This window comes from Ailuropoda melanoleuca, chromosome 1 (genome assembly GCF_002007445.2).
Source record: "Ailuropoda melanoleuca isolate Jingjing chromosome 1, ASM200744v2, whole genome shotgun sequence".
Classification (NCBI taxonomy): domain Eukaryota; kingdom Metazoa; phylum Chordata; class Mammalia; order Carnivora; family Ursidae; genus Ailuropoda; species Ailuropoda melanoleuca.
The window spans coordinates 166044387-166062592 of NC_048218.1; the positions used below are offsets into that span (position 1 = coordinate 166044387).

At 42.7% G+C, this 18206-nt stretch overlaps 1 protein-coding gene across 4 annotated transcripts in view; it reads left to right on the forward strand.

Moving 5' to 3' along the window:
- Positions 1 to 18206, forward strand: part of CREB5 (cAMP responsive element binding protein 5) — a 403489-nt gene that overhangs the window by 378714 nt on the left and 6569 nt on the right. For 2 of the 4 annotated variants that reach the window (XR_004628278.1, XM_034669652.1), the window contains 3 exons: positions 4720 to 5043; positions 9086 to 9316; positions 17225 to 17333. Coding sequence is in view for 3 of the 4 variants with exons in the window: in XM_034669652.1 (XP_034525543.1) it covers positions 4720 to 5043; positions 9086 to 9316; positions 17225 to 17333 (664 nt within the window). In the remaining variant the exon portion in view is untranslated. Of the gene's footprint in view, positions 1 to 4719; positions 5044 to 9085; positions 9317 to 17224; positions 17334 to 17904; positions 17934 to 18206 lie in introns of all 4 variants that reach the window. The other 2 variants (XM_034669659.1, XM_034669642.1) reach the window with 2 other exon arrangements.

An 18206-nucleotide genomic window follows, 5' to 3' on the forward strand; every position in this document is an offset into this window, starting at 1 on the left:
CTATCCCATTCCCCCACCCCCCTCCCCTCTGAAGCCCTCAGTTTGTTTCCCAGAGTCCATAGTCTCTCATGGTTCATTCCCCCTTCTGTTTAACCCCCTTTCTTCTTCCCTTTCTTCTCCTACCGATCTTCCTACTTCTTATGTTCCATAAATGAGTGAAACCATATGATAATTGTCTTTCTCTGCTTGACTTATTTTGCTTAGCATACTGGGTGTTATATGCAAGTAATGAATCATGGAACTTTACATCAAAAACCAGGAATGTACTGTATGGTGACCAACATAATATAATAAAAAAATTATTAAAAAAAAAGAGGAATATGGCCCTACTGGGACTATGCAATAACAGTAATTGATTTTGACCAGGAGACCAGGGAGAATTTTACTAAGGAGGAGCCAAGAGCTAAGAGTTATAAGATGTCTGAAGAGGGGCGCCTGGGGGCCTAAGTTGGTTAAGCGTGCCACTCTTGGTTTTGGCTAAGGTCGTGATCTCATGGGTCGTGGGATGGAGCCCTCCATGAGGCTCCAGGCTGAGCAGGTGGGGAGTTTGCTTGAAGATTCTCTCCCTCTGCTCCTCACCCCACTCACATGCACTCTCTCGCTTTCTCCTTCTGGAAAATAAATATGAATAAGTCTTGTAAAAGATAAAAATAAAATGTCTGATGAAAGGGAAAGAGCATTTCGGGCAAGAAGACTATCAAATGCAAAGGCCTATGGGGCCTGCGTGGGAAGAACAAGGGCTGATGGGAAGGCAGGGCCACACCCCCCAGTGTCTATGCATATGCCATATTGTCCTCTGAACATTAGAAAGACAAAAGGGTCATAAACCCAAGGCTTAAGAGGAAGTGGGGACAGGAAAAAGGGACACATGTACTTTATCAGATGGGGGGGACGTTGGGAGGGGGGATACCTTAAGTATCCATTCTTCACAAATGTAACAGGGGAGGTGATCATGGTAAGCCCAGGATCCTATGCTACAATGGAGCTTCCTGGAAATTCTTACATTCACTCTCCTGTTTGCCAAGTTTCAGGAAGAGTATATCTGGATCTTCACTGTGTGCTGAGTAACCGTGCGCTGGACCGTGCAGCAACAACATCTTGTCATTTTATCATAGACCCATCTCTTCTTTCTCCCTTTCTTTTGATGATAAGGAGGTGGCATAACATAGTTTATACCTGTTTTTGGCAAATGTGTGTGGTATGCCTTTAGGCACCTTCTTTCTTGGTTTAGAGAACAGGCTGTGGAGGTATCGTGTCTCTACCCCTCTCCCATGGTGGGGGAGCTTGGGCAGGTGGCTTAGTCTCTCGTTCAGCCTTGCAGGATTGTTCTAAGGATTAGGTGAGACTAAGGAGTGGCTTTCAGTGAGAGCCGAAGTAAAGCCAGCCATTGTTATTGGCTATTTTTACTCACAAAGAAAGGTGTCAAAAATACATTGTGAAGGAGAACAAAGACAAGTCACTTGGGCCTGGGGCTTAGGGGGAAAGGGTAGGCAGGTGGCTTTTTAGTCTTTCACCTCCTATTCTTGTAGGAGTTGATTTTTTTTTAACTATATAGCTGTATGGGATTTTTTTTGTTTTTTGGTTTTTTTAAAGATTTTATTTATTTGACAGAGACAGAGAGAGAGACAGCCAGCGAGAGAGGGAACACAAGCAGGGGGAGTGGGAGAGGAAGAAGCAGGCTCATAGCGGAGGAGCCTGATGTGGGGCTCGATCCCATAACACCGGGATCACGCCCTGAGCCGAAGGCAGATGCTTAACCGCTGTGCCACCCAGGCGCCCCTAGCTGTATGTTTTTATAATAATGAAACTACAAAGAATAGTTGAGAAAGTTTATCAATACTACCCAGTTTCTAAAAAAGAAAACGAAACCAAAGAACAGTGATTTCAGTATAATCTTTTTCATAATTTTCTTCACCCTTAAGTTTGGAGATGTCATCTAGAAACTTTTCTTAGGATAAAGAAACATGTATCTGAAGTCCGGCAATTCATTTTTTTAAAATTAATTAATTTGTTTATTTATTTTACTTCTTTTGCTTCTGTTATATTCAAATAAGAACCCTGACGTTCCATGCTATTATCCCACCGTGATGAAATTATTCTACTGTTCCTTCCCTTCCGCATGTGCATATAGAAACTTACGTGGAACGCCATTCGCCCACCAAATGTAAATAGCACATTGGGTCATTGGTTGCTGACTTCACTGCACTTTCATTTTTTTTTTAAAGATTTTATTTATTTATTTGACAGAGATAGAGACAGCCAGCGAGAGAGGGAACACAAGCAGGGGGAGTGGGAGAGGAAGAATCAGGCTCATAGTGGAGGAGCCTGATGTGGGGCTCGATCCCATAACGCCAGGATCACGCCCTGAGCCGAAGGCAGATGCTTAACCAACTGTGCCACCCAGGCGCCCCTCACTGCACTTTCAAGCATTGCTCAAATTTTTTATATTGAATGTTTTTATAAAAATAATGAAATCATTTCTAAAAAGTAGAGTTGAGGAGTATGAGTTCATTTTTCTGTTTAGGAATACACACAATACCCAGCATCTAATCTTTCTCAGAGATTCTGGAAGCTTACTTTCTTCAGGATTACTATGATGAAGGTCAGTAGCTGATACTCATGAAAGAGGAAGCAAGTAGGCTTAGGATTCCCTGAATCTGGATGTAGGAAATGTTTTCAATGATTATCTAATGTTAAGATAAAGTCTGTCACATACTCCCCTCCCTTTTTTTTTATTTTTCTTTTACAAGTGGAGGTTCTTGGGGCGCCTGGGTGGCTCAGTCGGTTAAGCGTCTGCCTTCGGCTCAGGTCACCATCCCAGGGTCCTGGGATGGAGTCCTGCTTTGGGCTCCCTGCTCAGTGGGGAGCCTGCTTCTCCCTCCCTCCCTGATCATGTTCTCTCTATCTCACTATCCCTGCCTCTCTCTCTCTCTCGAATAAATAAATAAAATCTTTAAAAAAACAAAAAACAAAAAACCAAGTGGAGGTTCTTGTGTTTAAAGATTTTGATAAATTCAGTTGGTATTTATCAATAGCTTACTCTACCCAGTCAGGAATCATTAATATTGTACAGGGCTGGAGCATGTTTGCTTTGACCCTCATTTAAATACAACTCTTCCTTTCCGCAGTGATGGCACACCACTATCATTAATCAGATAAGAATACAAATCAGGAGAGAACTTTGAGTCCCCTAGCAAATACTTCATGGAGCCAGTGTGAGCTTGCCAACCAGACTATCATGACTGCAGAAGATGCGTTTCCAAGGAATAACTGTATTATACAGTACTTAGCACGTTGTGCCCCTCAGGATATGATGATAATTGCCTGTGTACAAGAAAAGGCAATTTTGAAGAAACTGTGACTAAGCTGATTACCAACTGATTCTTTAAATCAGGGCCAGCAAACCATGGCCCATGGGCCAAATCTGGCCCCCTGCCTAATTTTGCACAGCGCATGAGCTAAAAATGGTTTCTACATTTTTAAATGATGAAAAATCAAAAGTAGAATAGCATTTCATGTCATGTGAAAATTACAGAGAATTCAAACTTCCTGTTCCTGAAGAAAGTTGTGTTAGAACACAGCATGCTCATTCATTTACATATCGTCTACAGCTGCTTTTGCACTGAAAGAGCAGAATTCCATAGTTGTGACAGAGAGCATAAGGCGTGCAGTGGTAAAAATATTTACTATCTGACTTTATAGAAAAGGTTTGCTGGTCCCTGCTTTAGATTCAGGTACAAGTTATTTGTGTGCACGTCTGTGTGCTTGTTAATGGATAATACTTTTGTGTTAGAAATATGCCCGGTGATACGGCAATCAAAGAAACTGCAGAATGCAATCCTCCAGATCTTTCCATGTCCCTCACTTCCTTCCCAACATCAGAAGAAAGTTCTTGTGTGAGAAAAATTGGGCTATCAGAGGGACTATGAGAAGTATCATGGGGGCGCCTGGGTGGTTCAGTCAGTTAAGCGTCTGCCTTTGGCTCAGGTCAGGATCCCAGGGTCCTGGGATGGAGCCCTGCCTCCGGCTCCCTGCTCGGCGGGGAGTCTGCTTCTCCCTCTCCCCCTACCTGCTGCTCTGCCTGCTTGTGAGCCCTCTTTCTTTCTCTGTCTCTCTCTGTCAAATAAATAGAAGCTTTAAAAAAAGAAAGAAATATTATGGTAACAAATGGAGACGACTTACCTACTCCCTCCAAAAGTTATAGATATGAATCTAATTTGAAGCCCTAAAATAACATCAGTACTATTCCTGTATTCTGAAATTTGAAGTTATTTCCTCTTTGTATGTATTCAAGAAGTCCTTTGAGAGGAAGGAATCTTTATTCTTGTGACCCTTTCAGAACACAGTGCTGTATCAGATGAGCCCTTTGTTTAGTGACATTATTGCACTGAATGGTTTTCTTTGGTTTATATTTATATTCAGCTGCCAATAGGATGTGATGAATAATCGATAGTAGGAAACTAGTAGACTGTCTAAATCTTGACAGGGTATCCTGCTCATGCATGACAGTTGAATTAACATTTCCAGCTGACATTGACCCTCCTACCTACTAAAATATGTATGAAAATTGGAAATTAATATAAAAGTCATACCGCCAACCAATAGACAATTATTAGCAGTAGTACCATAACATAAAATTGAAAATATGAGTCCTTTTGATTCAAAATCCCTCTTCTGTACCCGACTGACCTCAGTTGTCCCTGTTTTGTTCTGTTTCAGAGGTTGAAGGCCGCGTTGACTCACCACCCTGCTGCCATGTCAAATGGGACTATGAGCACCATGGGACACATGATGGAAATGATGGGCTCCCGGCAGGACCAGACACCGCACCATCACATGCACTCACACCCGCATCAGCACCAGACACTGCCAGCCCATCACCCATACCCACACCAGCACCAGCACCCAGCACACCACCCTCACCCGCAGCCCCACCACCAGCAGAGCCACCCGCATCATCACTCCCACTCCCACCTCCACGCACACCCTGCACATCACCAGACCTCGCCACACCCGCCCCTGCACTCCGGCAACCAAGCACAGGTAGACCCTTTTATGATCTCTTTCCCCCTTGTTGTTATCAGTGAGAGCTCTAAGGCGGGGCCCATTGGCAGCTACCTGGTTTGATGAGTGTCAGTGGTTTTTCTGACACTCGGGGGAGCTCTGTTCTTTCTTAGGAGGTCATGGCGACCTGTGAGACCCTCCCAGATCCCAGTTTCTAGAAATTATATGGTAAATATCAGGTCTAGTTTCTGGGGGCAAATGTAAACTTCAAGTTCTCCAAAATCTGTTTTTTTTACAGTGTGTTACAAAGGTAACTCTAAAAAAGGAATGCTGATGGGAGGATTAGGAAGAATGGAAGCATCTGAAGAAAGATGTGAATAAAGAATGAGAAAAATAAGTTAATCCTAGCCATGGTTTAAACTGCAGTGCTTTGTAACATAGAGACTCAATTTTGGTACCTGTAAAATGGAAGTTACATACAGTGGACAGTCTTCTGAATAACACTAAATGCTAAAATCTAAACAATAACAGTTCCAGGCAGACAAAGAAGCTCGGTAAGGGATGATCAGGCACAAGGTGCTGTGTCAATGAGGAAGAGAGGTGACTCATGCCACCTAGTGTGAAATGCGTTGGAGGGAGCAGTCAGAGAGCCGAGCTCTGTAGATGATTGGTTCTAGAGAAAGGCCAAATCCCAGGGGTGGAGAGTCACCAGAAGTGGCTAGAAAGAAAGCCAGCATTTAGACACAACCGAAAGAGGGTTGGGGGACCAGGCAGACGTTATGTCACCCAGCCCAAGAAGAGAGGCGGATCCGTGTACTCGAGTAAGTTTTAGTAAGTGGATGAAGTGCATGTCTAGGAGCATGGCTAGCCCTAGACACTTTGGATCTTCAAGCAGGATGACCTTTGTCAGGCCCCTCCGCCCATTCCCCACTGCCAGGTTCCAACCGGTTGGGTCAGAGTGGTGTTGGGAGCTTGGAATCGCCAAATAACACTTATTCACCATCTCCTCCATCATCTGCCTCTGGACCTCACGCTAGGCAGTTTGGGAGCCTTAGAACCCTCTTCCTCTAACACATACCAAACTTGGAGGACCATCCACAAAATGGGTCATTCACAAGCAACGCTCTGATCTGTTCAATAGATAAGCTTATTCATTAGGTCAGCTTACTTTTGCAAAGGTCATTAGAGGAATTCTATATAGCAAGTAAGAGTGCAGGCTTTGGAGTGAAAAGTCTGTCATTCTTTTCCCACCTTACTTGCTAGGTAACTGTGGTGAGTCAGCTAAACTCCCTAAGCCTCAGTCGTCCCACCTGCAAAATGGGATGATAATAATAGACAAAACTCATCAACTTTTGGGAGTATTAAGAGAATGGCTGTAAAGCCTTTGGCACGGTATCAATACATGTTAGCCATGACTAATTCCAAACTGAAGTAATAGGATAGACGTTCAGCAAGTAGTTCAGCAATAAAATGCTGTCCAGAACACCTTTAGTCAAATGCCGTAGTAGGACATGGAGGCAGTTAGAAGGGACCAAGAAAACTAGAAGTGCAAAGATAGGCAAATTCACATGTGAACTTACTTTTTTTAAGGAAAAGCATAGCATCCAGCTTTGGTTGCCTTGTCGGCAAGTTACTTCACAGACAAGTTTAACCATTTGTTGAATATAAAAGCCATTCATTAGCTAATTACCAATTAGCCAATTGCCCTCCATTTCAAGTCGGTAAGTGGCCAATTGTATATGCAATTAGTTAATTGCTATTATAATTAGCTGCACAAACAGTTGCTTTTTAATCCCATACTAAAGAAAAAGAGTACAGGTTGCTCTTGTTAAAATTTGAACAAGATCATTCAGATAGTACTCAAAATCCCACTCTTAAATTGTATGAACTCGGCTGATTACTGAGATCTTGTCATATTGCTTAAGCATATGATGATTAGAGCATTAGGAACAGAAGTTTATTAAGGCCTTCCTGACTGTGAGATTCTAATTTGACTTGGAATACATTAGTCTTTATAAAATAACATTCATTATTTTTTATCAAAAGCTTCAGAGCATCTATGCCAATAGGATTCTATTTTAAAAATAAAATAAGTAACAATAATTACCAGGGACATAAATTCTGGTCTTAGAGTTGCATTTACACTTTTCCTGGCTTCTTAGGATCCTCTTGCATGGAAGAATGTGATTTCAGAGTCCTGGTGTCACTCCTCAGTCACCAGGAATTTCTCTTATCCGAACTACACTTTGAACCCTGAACCTGGACTGAGCCTGAAATCACCACATAACTAACCCCCTTAGGAAAAGGCACAGGAGAAGTGTCAGAGATAAAGATTGGTTGAAGTTGGGGTGGGGGAATACAGTATCGAATGCGAGTCTTGGCAATGGAGATTCAAACCCAGTTTTGCCTTCTTGAGAATCTTGTCCAGGGCTGATGATTAGACATCACAGATTCTCAAAAAGAAATGGTACAGGCAAAAATAGCCAAGTTCAAGTTCACAGGTTCCTTCCTAATGCTTTGCTTTGAGGTCGTTAGCTCAGCAGCTAGCATCTGAAATGACAAGTACTAAACCTTTGCCAGTAACCAGGATTACATCTTCACCAGCCACTCTGTCGAGTAAAAGCTTCGACAGTTAGTTTATTTTGTTATTTCTCTGTGATTGGGAGGAAAGGAAACACCAATAAGCAGTTTTAGAAAATGTCTCTGGCTTAAATAAAATCACCAAGATGCAATCCAACTTCAGTCCTGAGCCTGATTCTTCCACAGTGAGTCATATTAGCTTTGATAGAGTTTAGGATGAAAATATATCACTTTCAGTTGGCCGACGTCAACCAGTAGCCATTATTAGTGCAATTACAGTCATTCTGATTGATTTCAATCATAGAATTGGAATGTGGTAGGAAAGGTTGCTGCACTTTCTTTTAAACACTTTTTTTTGCCTGTTATTTCTGTAGGTTAAATGTCTCTTGTAAAACAACTTTATAGATATTACAGCCGTAAGCCTGAGTGACTGAGAAATGAGAAGGGGGGAAAAATCCTTTACTGAGAGTGAAGAAAGGGAGAAGGAGTACAGGGCATTAGGGAAAGCATTAGGTGTCCAGACACATAAAGAGTCAGTTGTGGAAATTTCACTCAGTGCTGTGTGTCTGCCTCATGAAGGGAAATAAAGCTGTATGGGCAGGAGTCTCCAGAACTCCAGAGCTGCTGAGCCCCTTGCAGCTCTTAGAAGGAATCTATAAGTATAGTAAAACCTTTTAATAAAGTGCTTTGCCACTCTTAGGGTTTCCCTACAATGTAAGTATCGGGGGATTCCCAGCCATCTCTTCCCGTAGCACAGACAAGGTGTATTACGGGGCTCGGGGCTGCTCTGGGCATCCATGCCATGGGCCCCATTTCCAGCCGCCTGGAAAGGCCTGTCTCCGGCAGAGCTCCAAGGAGCAGGTGGACCCATCTGGAATTCGCAGGTCCAGCTAGGCCCTTTGCATTAAGAACTCTGAAATGGTGAAAATAGGATTTTAGCTGCTTTCTGGACTTCAACGGGTTCTTTTGGTAGGAGTCACAGTGGTGATGGTGTCCCAGAGGTGTGTTCTAGGAACATGGTTTTATCACCAGGAGAGTGAAAGCTCACAACCTTCCCAGAAGGAGTTTTCTGCAGATGACAGAAGACTCGTCAATATTGTGACAATAGCCCTGATCTCTCTGTTTTCATCTGTAGTCCTGCATTGGCAGGTTAAACCTTTATAAAACGCACCTTAAATAAAACATGTTGAACATCTGAAGGAGAAAAAAAAATGTTTCCTCCGCCATGATTCAGCCAAATGCCTGTCAGGGAAAAATCTATTTGACTGTTTCACAAGTCGTTTGTATGTCTTGCCAAAATATCGCAGAAGATAGTTCGGCAATGCTTTTTCTTTTCATGAGCATGATTTCATTGTTGACTTCATTCTTAGAAAACAAGTTCGATCTGCTTACTAAAGCAATAGACTCTCTGTGCTTTGCGTTCCCACACCAGCTTGGATTTCCTCTCTCACCCAGCATGTTCCTTCTCTGTCCCCATCACCCTCCTCCCTCTCGTGCCCAGCAGGTCTCACCAGCAACGCAACAGATGCAGCCAACCCAGACAATACAGCCACCCCAGCCCACAGGGGGGCGCCGGCGAAGGGTGGTGGACGAAGATCCCGACGAGAGGCGGAGGAAATTTCTGGAACGGAACCGGGCAGCTGCCACCCGCTGCAGACAGAAGAGGAAGGTCTGGGTGATGTCACTGGAAAAGAAAGCAGAGGAACTCACCCAGACGAACATGCAGCTTCAGGTGCAGGCCACTGTCTCTTTCCTCGGGACTCAAAGGCCCTGTGTACGGTTGGCATTTCCTGCCCCCGGCAGGCACTTGTTGACCTAAGCAGTAATACCACACATTAGCCCACAGAGCAACAGCAGGCTTACTCCCCAAGCTTCATTCACTTCTGGACACTGTACGAAACAAAATAAGCATTCAGTTGTAAATCAACCTGCCTACAAAGTTCTGAGGAGGGAGAACCCACCCAACTGAGTTATAGGCTTTGGTCAGACGGAGGTTCACACTGCAATGAGCTGTGTTTAACCTCCCTGGCCCTCAGTTTCCTCATCTATAAAATGGGAATGATAACCTCATAGAGTTATTGGGAGTAATAAGTGAACTAATGTCTACAAAGCAGTTTTCCTGATACCTGGCACGTAATAAATCTTCAGCCCAATGGGTACCTCTTTACATTCACCGCGGGGGGGGGGCGGGGGTTGCTTTGACTTCCCCTAGATTACCTCTGTTTTTGTTTACTGGGGGAAAGCAACTTTTATAGTTGTTATTTTGTTCTATAAGAAAAGACACGTCCCCATCTCGTTTTCAAACTCAACAAGATTTGAATCTCGCAGGATTTTTCCCTTTCATGGATGGCTCGATGGGGGACATTTTTCTAGCAAGACCCCTTCTACGAGCATTTGAGAGAAGGGGAGGAAAGTCTAGTATCAGGGCCTCTCCAGCAGACTTCGTGCTGTACGAATGATGTGTTCCTCACACGAAGAGGCATGCCCTCTCCACCAGCAGAGAAAGAGCAACTAAACAGATTACGTGACAAGCGTACAGGGAGAGCAGTAAGAGTTGGGGATTATAGCCCGGTGCTTCTAGGAGCAGAGAGAAAGGCTGAAGAGTGGAGGGAAGGGGGGAAGGATTGTCCCAAATGGGGAGGATCTTCATCTTAGTTTGTAGGTCACCCTCCCCTTCCCCCACCTGGTTCTCTGTGTGTCCTTAGAAAGGAACAGTAGGGGTGCCAAACCCCCAAAGCTTTTGCATATTCAGTGCATTCAAAGGAAATGGCCTTGGGGCAGCCAATGTATAAATTGAAAATATATAAAGAAAGTTTGAGTTATGCATGGACTGCGTATGGATGTTCACATTTTCCCCTAAATGTATCACCCTTTTTGTGATAGACATGAGAAAGAGAATGGGAAACATATATAGCAGATATGGGGGAAATACAGTAGTAAGTCCTCAGTGGCTTCTATGTGCATGACGGTGGGGGCTGTCTTATCTTACTGCCCTCTCCCCCTACTCCCTACCCCTGGTTTCTAGCATAGCGTTGAGCTTACCTGATGAGTCCCTGAGTGTCTACACTCAATATCTGCTTGTCGAATAAATGAATAAGTTCCCCATCTCTAGAGTGTCCAAGCACTGGCCGCCTGACCACTTGGCAAGGGTGTGATTGAAGGGAGTCAAGCCACAGTGGGATGGCTGGTCTCTAATACCTCGAAAGTCGTAGCAACTTGAAAATCTGTAGTTCTAGAATCCCCACAGCCACGGTGTATGTGAGAAGCTTTTAGGTAGAGGATGGTAAGCACTTTTAACATTCAGAGTAATCACGTTTTTATTTTTATGTGTATTGAAAAATGTAATTAGAACATCAGGCCTTCAATTTCACAGGTACTCTTGGTAAGGGTGAGGCTAAAATATTAAATAATGAGTTAATTTGTACAAACATGTTAAGTCAATAAAAACTCTGGTGCATGTGGATCTAGCAAATATTACAGCCACTGGCTCTGCAATGACTGAAGTGTGGGAATCCCTGGAATTCGCTACCTGTTCTGAGGTTTGCAAGAGGACCGTGAAAATGGGCAGGATTTCTCAATCTTGGCACTATTGAATTTGGGGCTTGATCATTGTCCATTGTATCCTGTTCGTAGTAGATATTCAGTAGTATGCTTGACCTCTACTCACTAAATATGGGTGGCACCCTCTGCCCCACCCCCAGGTTGTGACAGAAAGCCTCCATACATTGTCAGATATCCCTTCTGGGGGCAAAATCTGCCCTAGTGATTGAGAACCGCTGCCTTAGATGAAGGAGCCATGGATAGCCGGTTGGCATATATCAGATGCCCACAAAAGTTTAAATCAGTTTTAACTAAAATGAGTCCTTGCAGAAGTATTTCAGCGTATTGACTATGGTGCTGGAGCTTGAAAACAGAAAGAGGTCAGAACAGAGATCCAGGAAAAGTGAAGATGCTGGTCTACCTTGTGGTCAGATAGGTTCATGACTTGGCATATGCCTCTACGTTATTGCTCTTATAAAACACATAAGGTAAATTTACCCTTTACAAGACCTTAATCCACTAATTTTCACCATTCTTTAGAACCAGACATGGCTAAGGAAAAAAGATACTAGAATTCTAGCCCCCAAAAACCAGGGGGGGGGAAAAGTTCTATTTGGGCCAAAAGGCCACCAGTATTTTTGGTTGTTAAAGGAGTGCCCGAGGAAGGGACAGTCTCTGAAAAGACTAAATTCTTTGTGTTTTCCAACCACTGCGTTGCTTCAGAGGGACAGAAACCACAGCCATCCCGTGTTTTCGGTGATACCAACTGCTCTGTATCGTGCCTTGTGATGCTGGAGAGGATAAGCAGATTCTGCTACCTTTGAATGACCCTTTCCCTCCTACTGGACCTTTGTCAAAAGAAAAAGGTGTCTCTCTTGAGCCTGGTCCAGTGAGCCAAATTTTAAGTAAACAGAAATGGAAGGTGCTAAGCAAACAAACTCTAGCCAAACCGAATAGCCAAGGTCTGGATGGCCGGCTGCCACTTTGGGGTTGTTTTTCAGCATAGAACCTTTTAGCTGGGCTGCAGAGTTTCAGATTGGAAAAAATCAGACCTAAGAAAACAAAATCAAACTCCCAGACTTCATTTCCCTGTCTCACAACAAATCTGTACCCAAGAGGTCAACACAGGTATAGGAATTGAGGGAAATACTAGAAACCACCCGATCTGACATTTTTGTATAGGGAGAAACTGAAGCCGGGGGGGGGGGGGGGGGGGGGGGGGGGGGGACATGAGGAGTCTTCTCGAAAGTCGCAGAAACAGCATGTAGTAGAATGAGGACCCAAGCAAGTCATCTCTTGACCCAACCCACCTCCCTAGGATCTTTCATCGTAGAGAATTCTTTAACTAAAGGAACCCACGTGCTTTTCTCTGACAGAGTAGCTAAGAGCAGCTCTGAATTCATCAGAGACCGATGTGGTGCTCAGCGGATTGTTTGTGTCCAGTAGACGGTATGGAAATCATCTGGTCGCCCGTGGAAATAATTGCTTTTCTTTTTTAGTGCAAAGACACATGGCCTAAGTCGCTGCTGAAATTTTAGACACATGAGCCCAGGTTTGGGACTTGGCAAGAGAATAGGCCAGATGGGAACTGTTGCCTTACAAATTGAAAGTCCTTTGTTTTAGCATGAACCAAACCTGGCCTCAGCTAATCTACAAAAAAGAAAAAATAAGCAGGGAGGGGCTATATTGTAGGGCCCATTTTGATAATTATTTTTTTGGCACAGACTACTGCTTGCACCAAAAAGCATTCTGGGTTTATCATATTAACAAAATGACATCCCCAAAGCCAAAAACTGCAAATGTAGCTAGGAGGGACTTCTTGGAGTACTTGTTTCAAGTATTTATTACGGTATTGAATGTCTCGGGGCACCACTTCATCCCCCAGACGATCTTCTGGGTTAAAGAACAGATTAGTCCAACTGCATCTGGCCCCCGACGTCCCTATCTCGACGGCTAACTCCTTTAGGGCAGCAAACCCAAACAAGGTTCAAAAAATGAAAAACTGAAGGGCTGATTTCATGAGGATAATTCATACTGATTATTAATACTTGGCTTTTGTAAAGTACTTTTATATGAAGACCTAGAACGATTACTATAACCCATGCAGGAGAGTAGAAAAATTGGTGATTTGCCTCAATTCATAAAGCAAGGTAATTCAGAGTGAGAAAGTGCCTCCGGAAGGCCTGGTTTTTATTTCCCTACTAGAGCTGCAGGCAACATTTTATTTCTTTCATGCATTTTGAAACATTTGCTATCTGGTGGTTCTCTTCCAAAATGAGTTCAAGGTGGTTCTGCTTGTGTTCTCTTAAAAAGGATTTTTATTTAAAATACAGTCTGGCATCTCCTATGTCAGTCGGTGTGGAGACTCGAAGACGATTATGTGTGTGCCTAGCCCCCCATCCACCCTGCTTTCTCTAGGATAGTGATTTTCAACCTTTCTTAATCCAAAGTCTCCCTTGTGGAATCTGACGGAGGCTCAACAGCCTTTCTCAGCACTATGGACCCATAACAGGGATGTGAGTTTGTGCGCTAAACCTAGACTGTAGATATAGCTTTGGAATCCACCCTGATAAGATTTGTAAGTATGGGAGGTGCTCAAGAAATAAGAGACTCGAAATATAAGCCCATCTGAGAATACCAAAAGTAGTTAACTAATGAATAAAAAATAAAAATAGAGTTCTTCATTCGATTATTAGGTAGTTAGTTTTCTCCATAGAAGGCGAAACAGAAATACTCAAAGAATAAACAACTATGTTGCCGGCAGGAATGAGGGAACTAGTCCCGCCATCTTGCTTTACATTAGTTTGGTGTGGGAGCTGGGGAGGCCAAACCGTATTATTCTGAAACCCCTGTTGAGAGCTCATTTTCCTGCAGGAAGCTGCCCCAGGAATTACTGTTGTTTCTGCAGCCATTGGACTTTGATTTCATCCTTATCCCCCCGTAATCACATGTGTATGATCTAAACAAGAGGCTGAGTGTTCTTCTTTATGGAGAATATTAATTGGCATTCATTTTCCAACTGTAACGTAACTAACGTAATTACTAACACATTACTTTAAGAAATATGTCCTTATTCACATGTATCTTTAAACGATGATCAGTTATCACGGTAGTCTTCAGGTTCCTACTCTTTTACAGACCCTCAATCTCCCAGGTTCTCAGTTCCTATACTTACAGTGTATTGGTTTATTAATAAAGTGCTTTGCTAGCCATAGACAAAATGTGCCACTCAAGTCATCGATTTTGTATGGGCCTTTGGTTAGAGGCCAAGGCACCACGTATACCATTCATGGTGTGATTGGTGCTGTTTTATTGTGGCCTCTCCTGGAAGCAAAAGGTTTAGAGTGCAACAATTTGGGGTGTGCCAAGTATTGTAGGCAGTTAGCTCCTTGTGATTGTAGAAGCCCCAAGAACAGAATTCAAAGTGTTTTTTTTAAGGAAGGGGCCATGAACACTTTGTGCCTAGGAGATCAAACACTACCTAGAAAAGGTGGGACAGAGCAGGACATAGTTGGGGAAGAAACGGAGACTAAAATCAACCTCTCCAAGATGGCCACCAGGTGGGATTTTTTTTTCTTCCAGAAGTGTAAGAAAGCAAGAGAATCTTGTTTTGTTTTGTATTCTTTCCTTATTTGTTGTTTCCTAGGTCACAGAAGAAAAGTGTGGGAGGATTTAGTAAAATTGGAGCTTGACTCCATTTTCTTTCTTTTTTTTTTTTAAAGACTTTATTTATTTATGTGACAGAGAGACAGCCAGCGAGAGAGGGAACACAGCAGGGGGAGTGGGAAAGGAAGAAGCAGGTTCCCAGCGGAGGAGCCCAATGTGGGACTTGATCCCGGAATGCCGGGATCACGCCCTGAGCCGAAGGCAGACGCTTAACGACTGCGACACCCAGGCGCCCCTTGACTCCATTTTTTAAGAACGATTGTCTGCATTATCTGCGGCTAAGCTTAGGGTGCAGTTGTGTCTTAGCGGTTCTGATTTTGGACAAGTGCTGTGTCTATAATCCAAATGCAAATAATATAACATTTCATTTTGAGGCCAAATATGTATGTATATATATTTTTTTCTATTTTCATTTTGTTTTTGTTTGTTTTGTTGATTTATTTAATTATTTGCCAAAGAGAGAGAGGGAGAACAAGCAGGGGGAATGGAAGGCAGAGGGAGAAGCAGGCTCCCTGCTGAAGAGCCCAATGCAGGACTCGATCCCAGGATCCTGGGATCATGAGCTGAGCCAAGGGCAGATGCTTAACCTACTGAGCCACCCGACATCCCTATTTTGTTTTTTAAACCAGGGGTTGCCTTCTATTTAACAGTTTAAAAGTAACTTTGTTTTACACATGCCATTTTAAGCAAAAGGAATCTGGGAAAAGCAAGGAAGGCGTCTGAGTTTAAATGGGCATAAAATCAAAGAACAAAGAATTAGTATTTAAGGCTACAATAAGTCCTATAAATAAAGTTGTCCCACTGACCCCAGAATTGACAATGGTCAATTTTGGCTTTGATAGGGCCTCTTACCAGTCATACTCCCTTGGAGGTGGGAGATGGAATTCACCTTCCTGAATGTTTTCAGATTAAGAGCAATTAAGTGATTTGTCATTAATGCTAATTTCTCAGATAGGCATTTTTATTTTGTAAAATTTGGAGAAGAGAAAAGCTTTTGTAGATGAGATTCTTACTATTTTGTTATTTATGTTACTCAACATTTGATTACTTATGTTTTGCAAATGAATTTGAAAATGTGGGGTATTCTTTAAAACAAGTTTCAAAAATATTTTTTTAATTAACTTTTAGAATCCCAAACTTACTTTTTTAGGTGATAAATACATGCCTGAAAAGCCAAATTCAGAACGAAAGTGTACATACAGGCTTAATGACAGCAATGTTAAAACACCCTTTTCTGTGTGCATGTTTTTTGAAAGTCTCCCACATGTGGAGTACAATGGCTGGCAGCCACAAATGAGCATTGGCCAGAGAGAGGGTATTATTTATCAACTATAAAATGGCTGGTTTGAGATAGTGCTATGTTTACAGTTTACTTTTATCAAGTGGAAGCACCTTAGAACCAACCAATCTATTCTACATTTATATTTGTAGACAGTGGTGCCAAGTACATTATTCTACAAAGCCATGAATCAGTCTTTGTGAATTATTACATAAAGTGGAGATTCGAGGCACTTATCTAAGTAAATAAGAAACACACACACACACACACACACACACACACGCAATCCACAACACCCTGGTATTAATGGCAGAAAGAGTTTATAGACTGAAATTAGCCAAACTAGTTAATGAACCAAATTAATTTAATCATAGCCAAAACTTCGGTGCCCCTGGCCTTCCTGGGCTGACCTCATCCCACCGGTAGAGCATCAACATTTGTTCCACGTGCTTCCATGCCCTCTCCTAAGCAGACATCAGGCAGGGATGTGCTCTGTTGAACTATAGCCCATTTGGAAATTCTTTTGGGAAATCTGATGGTTGGCTAATTCTGAGTGCATTTCAGTTTGAAGCCACTAATTCTGCCGCTCAGTTCTTCCCAATGCATGTGCAACATCCACTTTCTTTGCATATTGAATGTCAACCCGAGTTTACCAGTGTGAAGATGATTATTATGAATAGCTAAATTCAGTGATTGCTCAGTATGTGCTAGGCAGTATTTTCAGTGTTCTATATCTATTGCTTCATTCAGTCCTCACAGCAACACAAAGAACTTAGTTCCGGTCTGATCCCCGATTATGAACAAGGTCGCTGAAGTTCAGCTGACTTATGTTTCCTGTCTAGAGTCACCCAGTAAGTGTAGAGTGGAGATTCCCACCCAAGTCACCTGGCTCCAGAGTCTACCACCTAAAGGGTGTGTTCTGGACTTTTAATAGGATTCAGCTCTTGATTTAAAATCTGTTCTTTTCAAAAAGCCCCTGATAAATGTGAGGACCAAATTAAGGGCAGGCTACACATTTTCAGGTGAATCCCATTAAATATTATCATTAATGTCATCCAGACACAACAGAAAAGTTTGCCAATATCACTGTTGAATACGCATGGGGACTTGTATTCTCTGGTCTTTTCAACACAACTTTGATATGTCTCTTTCCAGAATGAAGTGTCCATGTTGAAAAATGAGGTGGCACAGCTGAAACAGTTGTTGTTAACGCATAAAGACTGTCCAATAACAGCCATGCAGAAAGAATCACAAGGATATCTAAGTAAGTCGTTGACTTTTTTTCTGAGTGTCCAATTTTTTTGCCACTAATTTTGCATTGGATTTTATTGAAAGAGCAAAAGTAAAGTGTAGATTGCACACCCCAGCAGATAACGTACTAGAATTCTTCGGTGGCTGCCAGACTATTGCACCAGGGGGCTCCCTCTTTTCTGACCCTATCCCCATGCCCACCACCTCCCGATAATTTCTGGTTAGACTTTCCCTGGCATTTCACATTGTAAAATCCTACCGAATTCCAATTCTGCAGCCAGTGGGAAAATAGCTTGCGGGAGCCCACTACCAGTGGGCTAGCTGTCTTCCAGAGAAATCCATGGGCTGGGGTAGAGGCATTGAGTGAATCACATCCAATGCCTTAAGGTATGCTGCCTGTTGTTCACTGGGCTGAAAAGCTAGTGACCTTGTCTTAGTTTTCCAGTAAGTAAAGTGAATCCCTTTCTCTAGACCCCATTTCTGCATCTGGAATGTCAATAAGTTAAATACAAGCTGAGGGGGGGGTGGTGGGAGGAGCAGGGATTCATGGCTGAAGGTCAATTTATTTTCAAATAATTTTTTAGATTGAGCAACACAGATTCTCCCACCACATGTGAGTATTTTTCCACATTTGATATATGGATGGCTATTTGAAGATACAAACATGGGGAAGTTCCCATACCAAGATTTGAACACATGAAATCATGTTGCTGGTATAGAAAGCATGGCTTTGCTTGTAGCTATAAAGTGGGAAGGCATAGCTTTTGACTACAGTTTAAAATAAAGTTTTGAAATTAACGTCCAGGAGCAAATGTGTGAAACTCTCCTGTTTCTAGTAAACACGTAGTAATGTTTTCCTGAGTAGCCCACAGGTCCACCCGAGAAG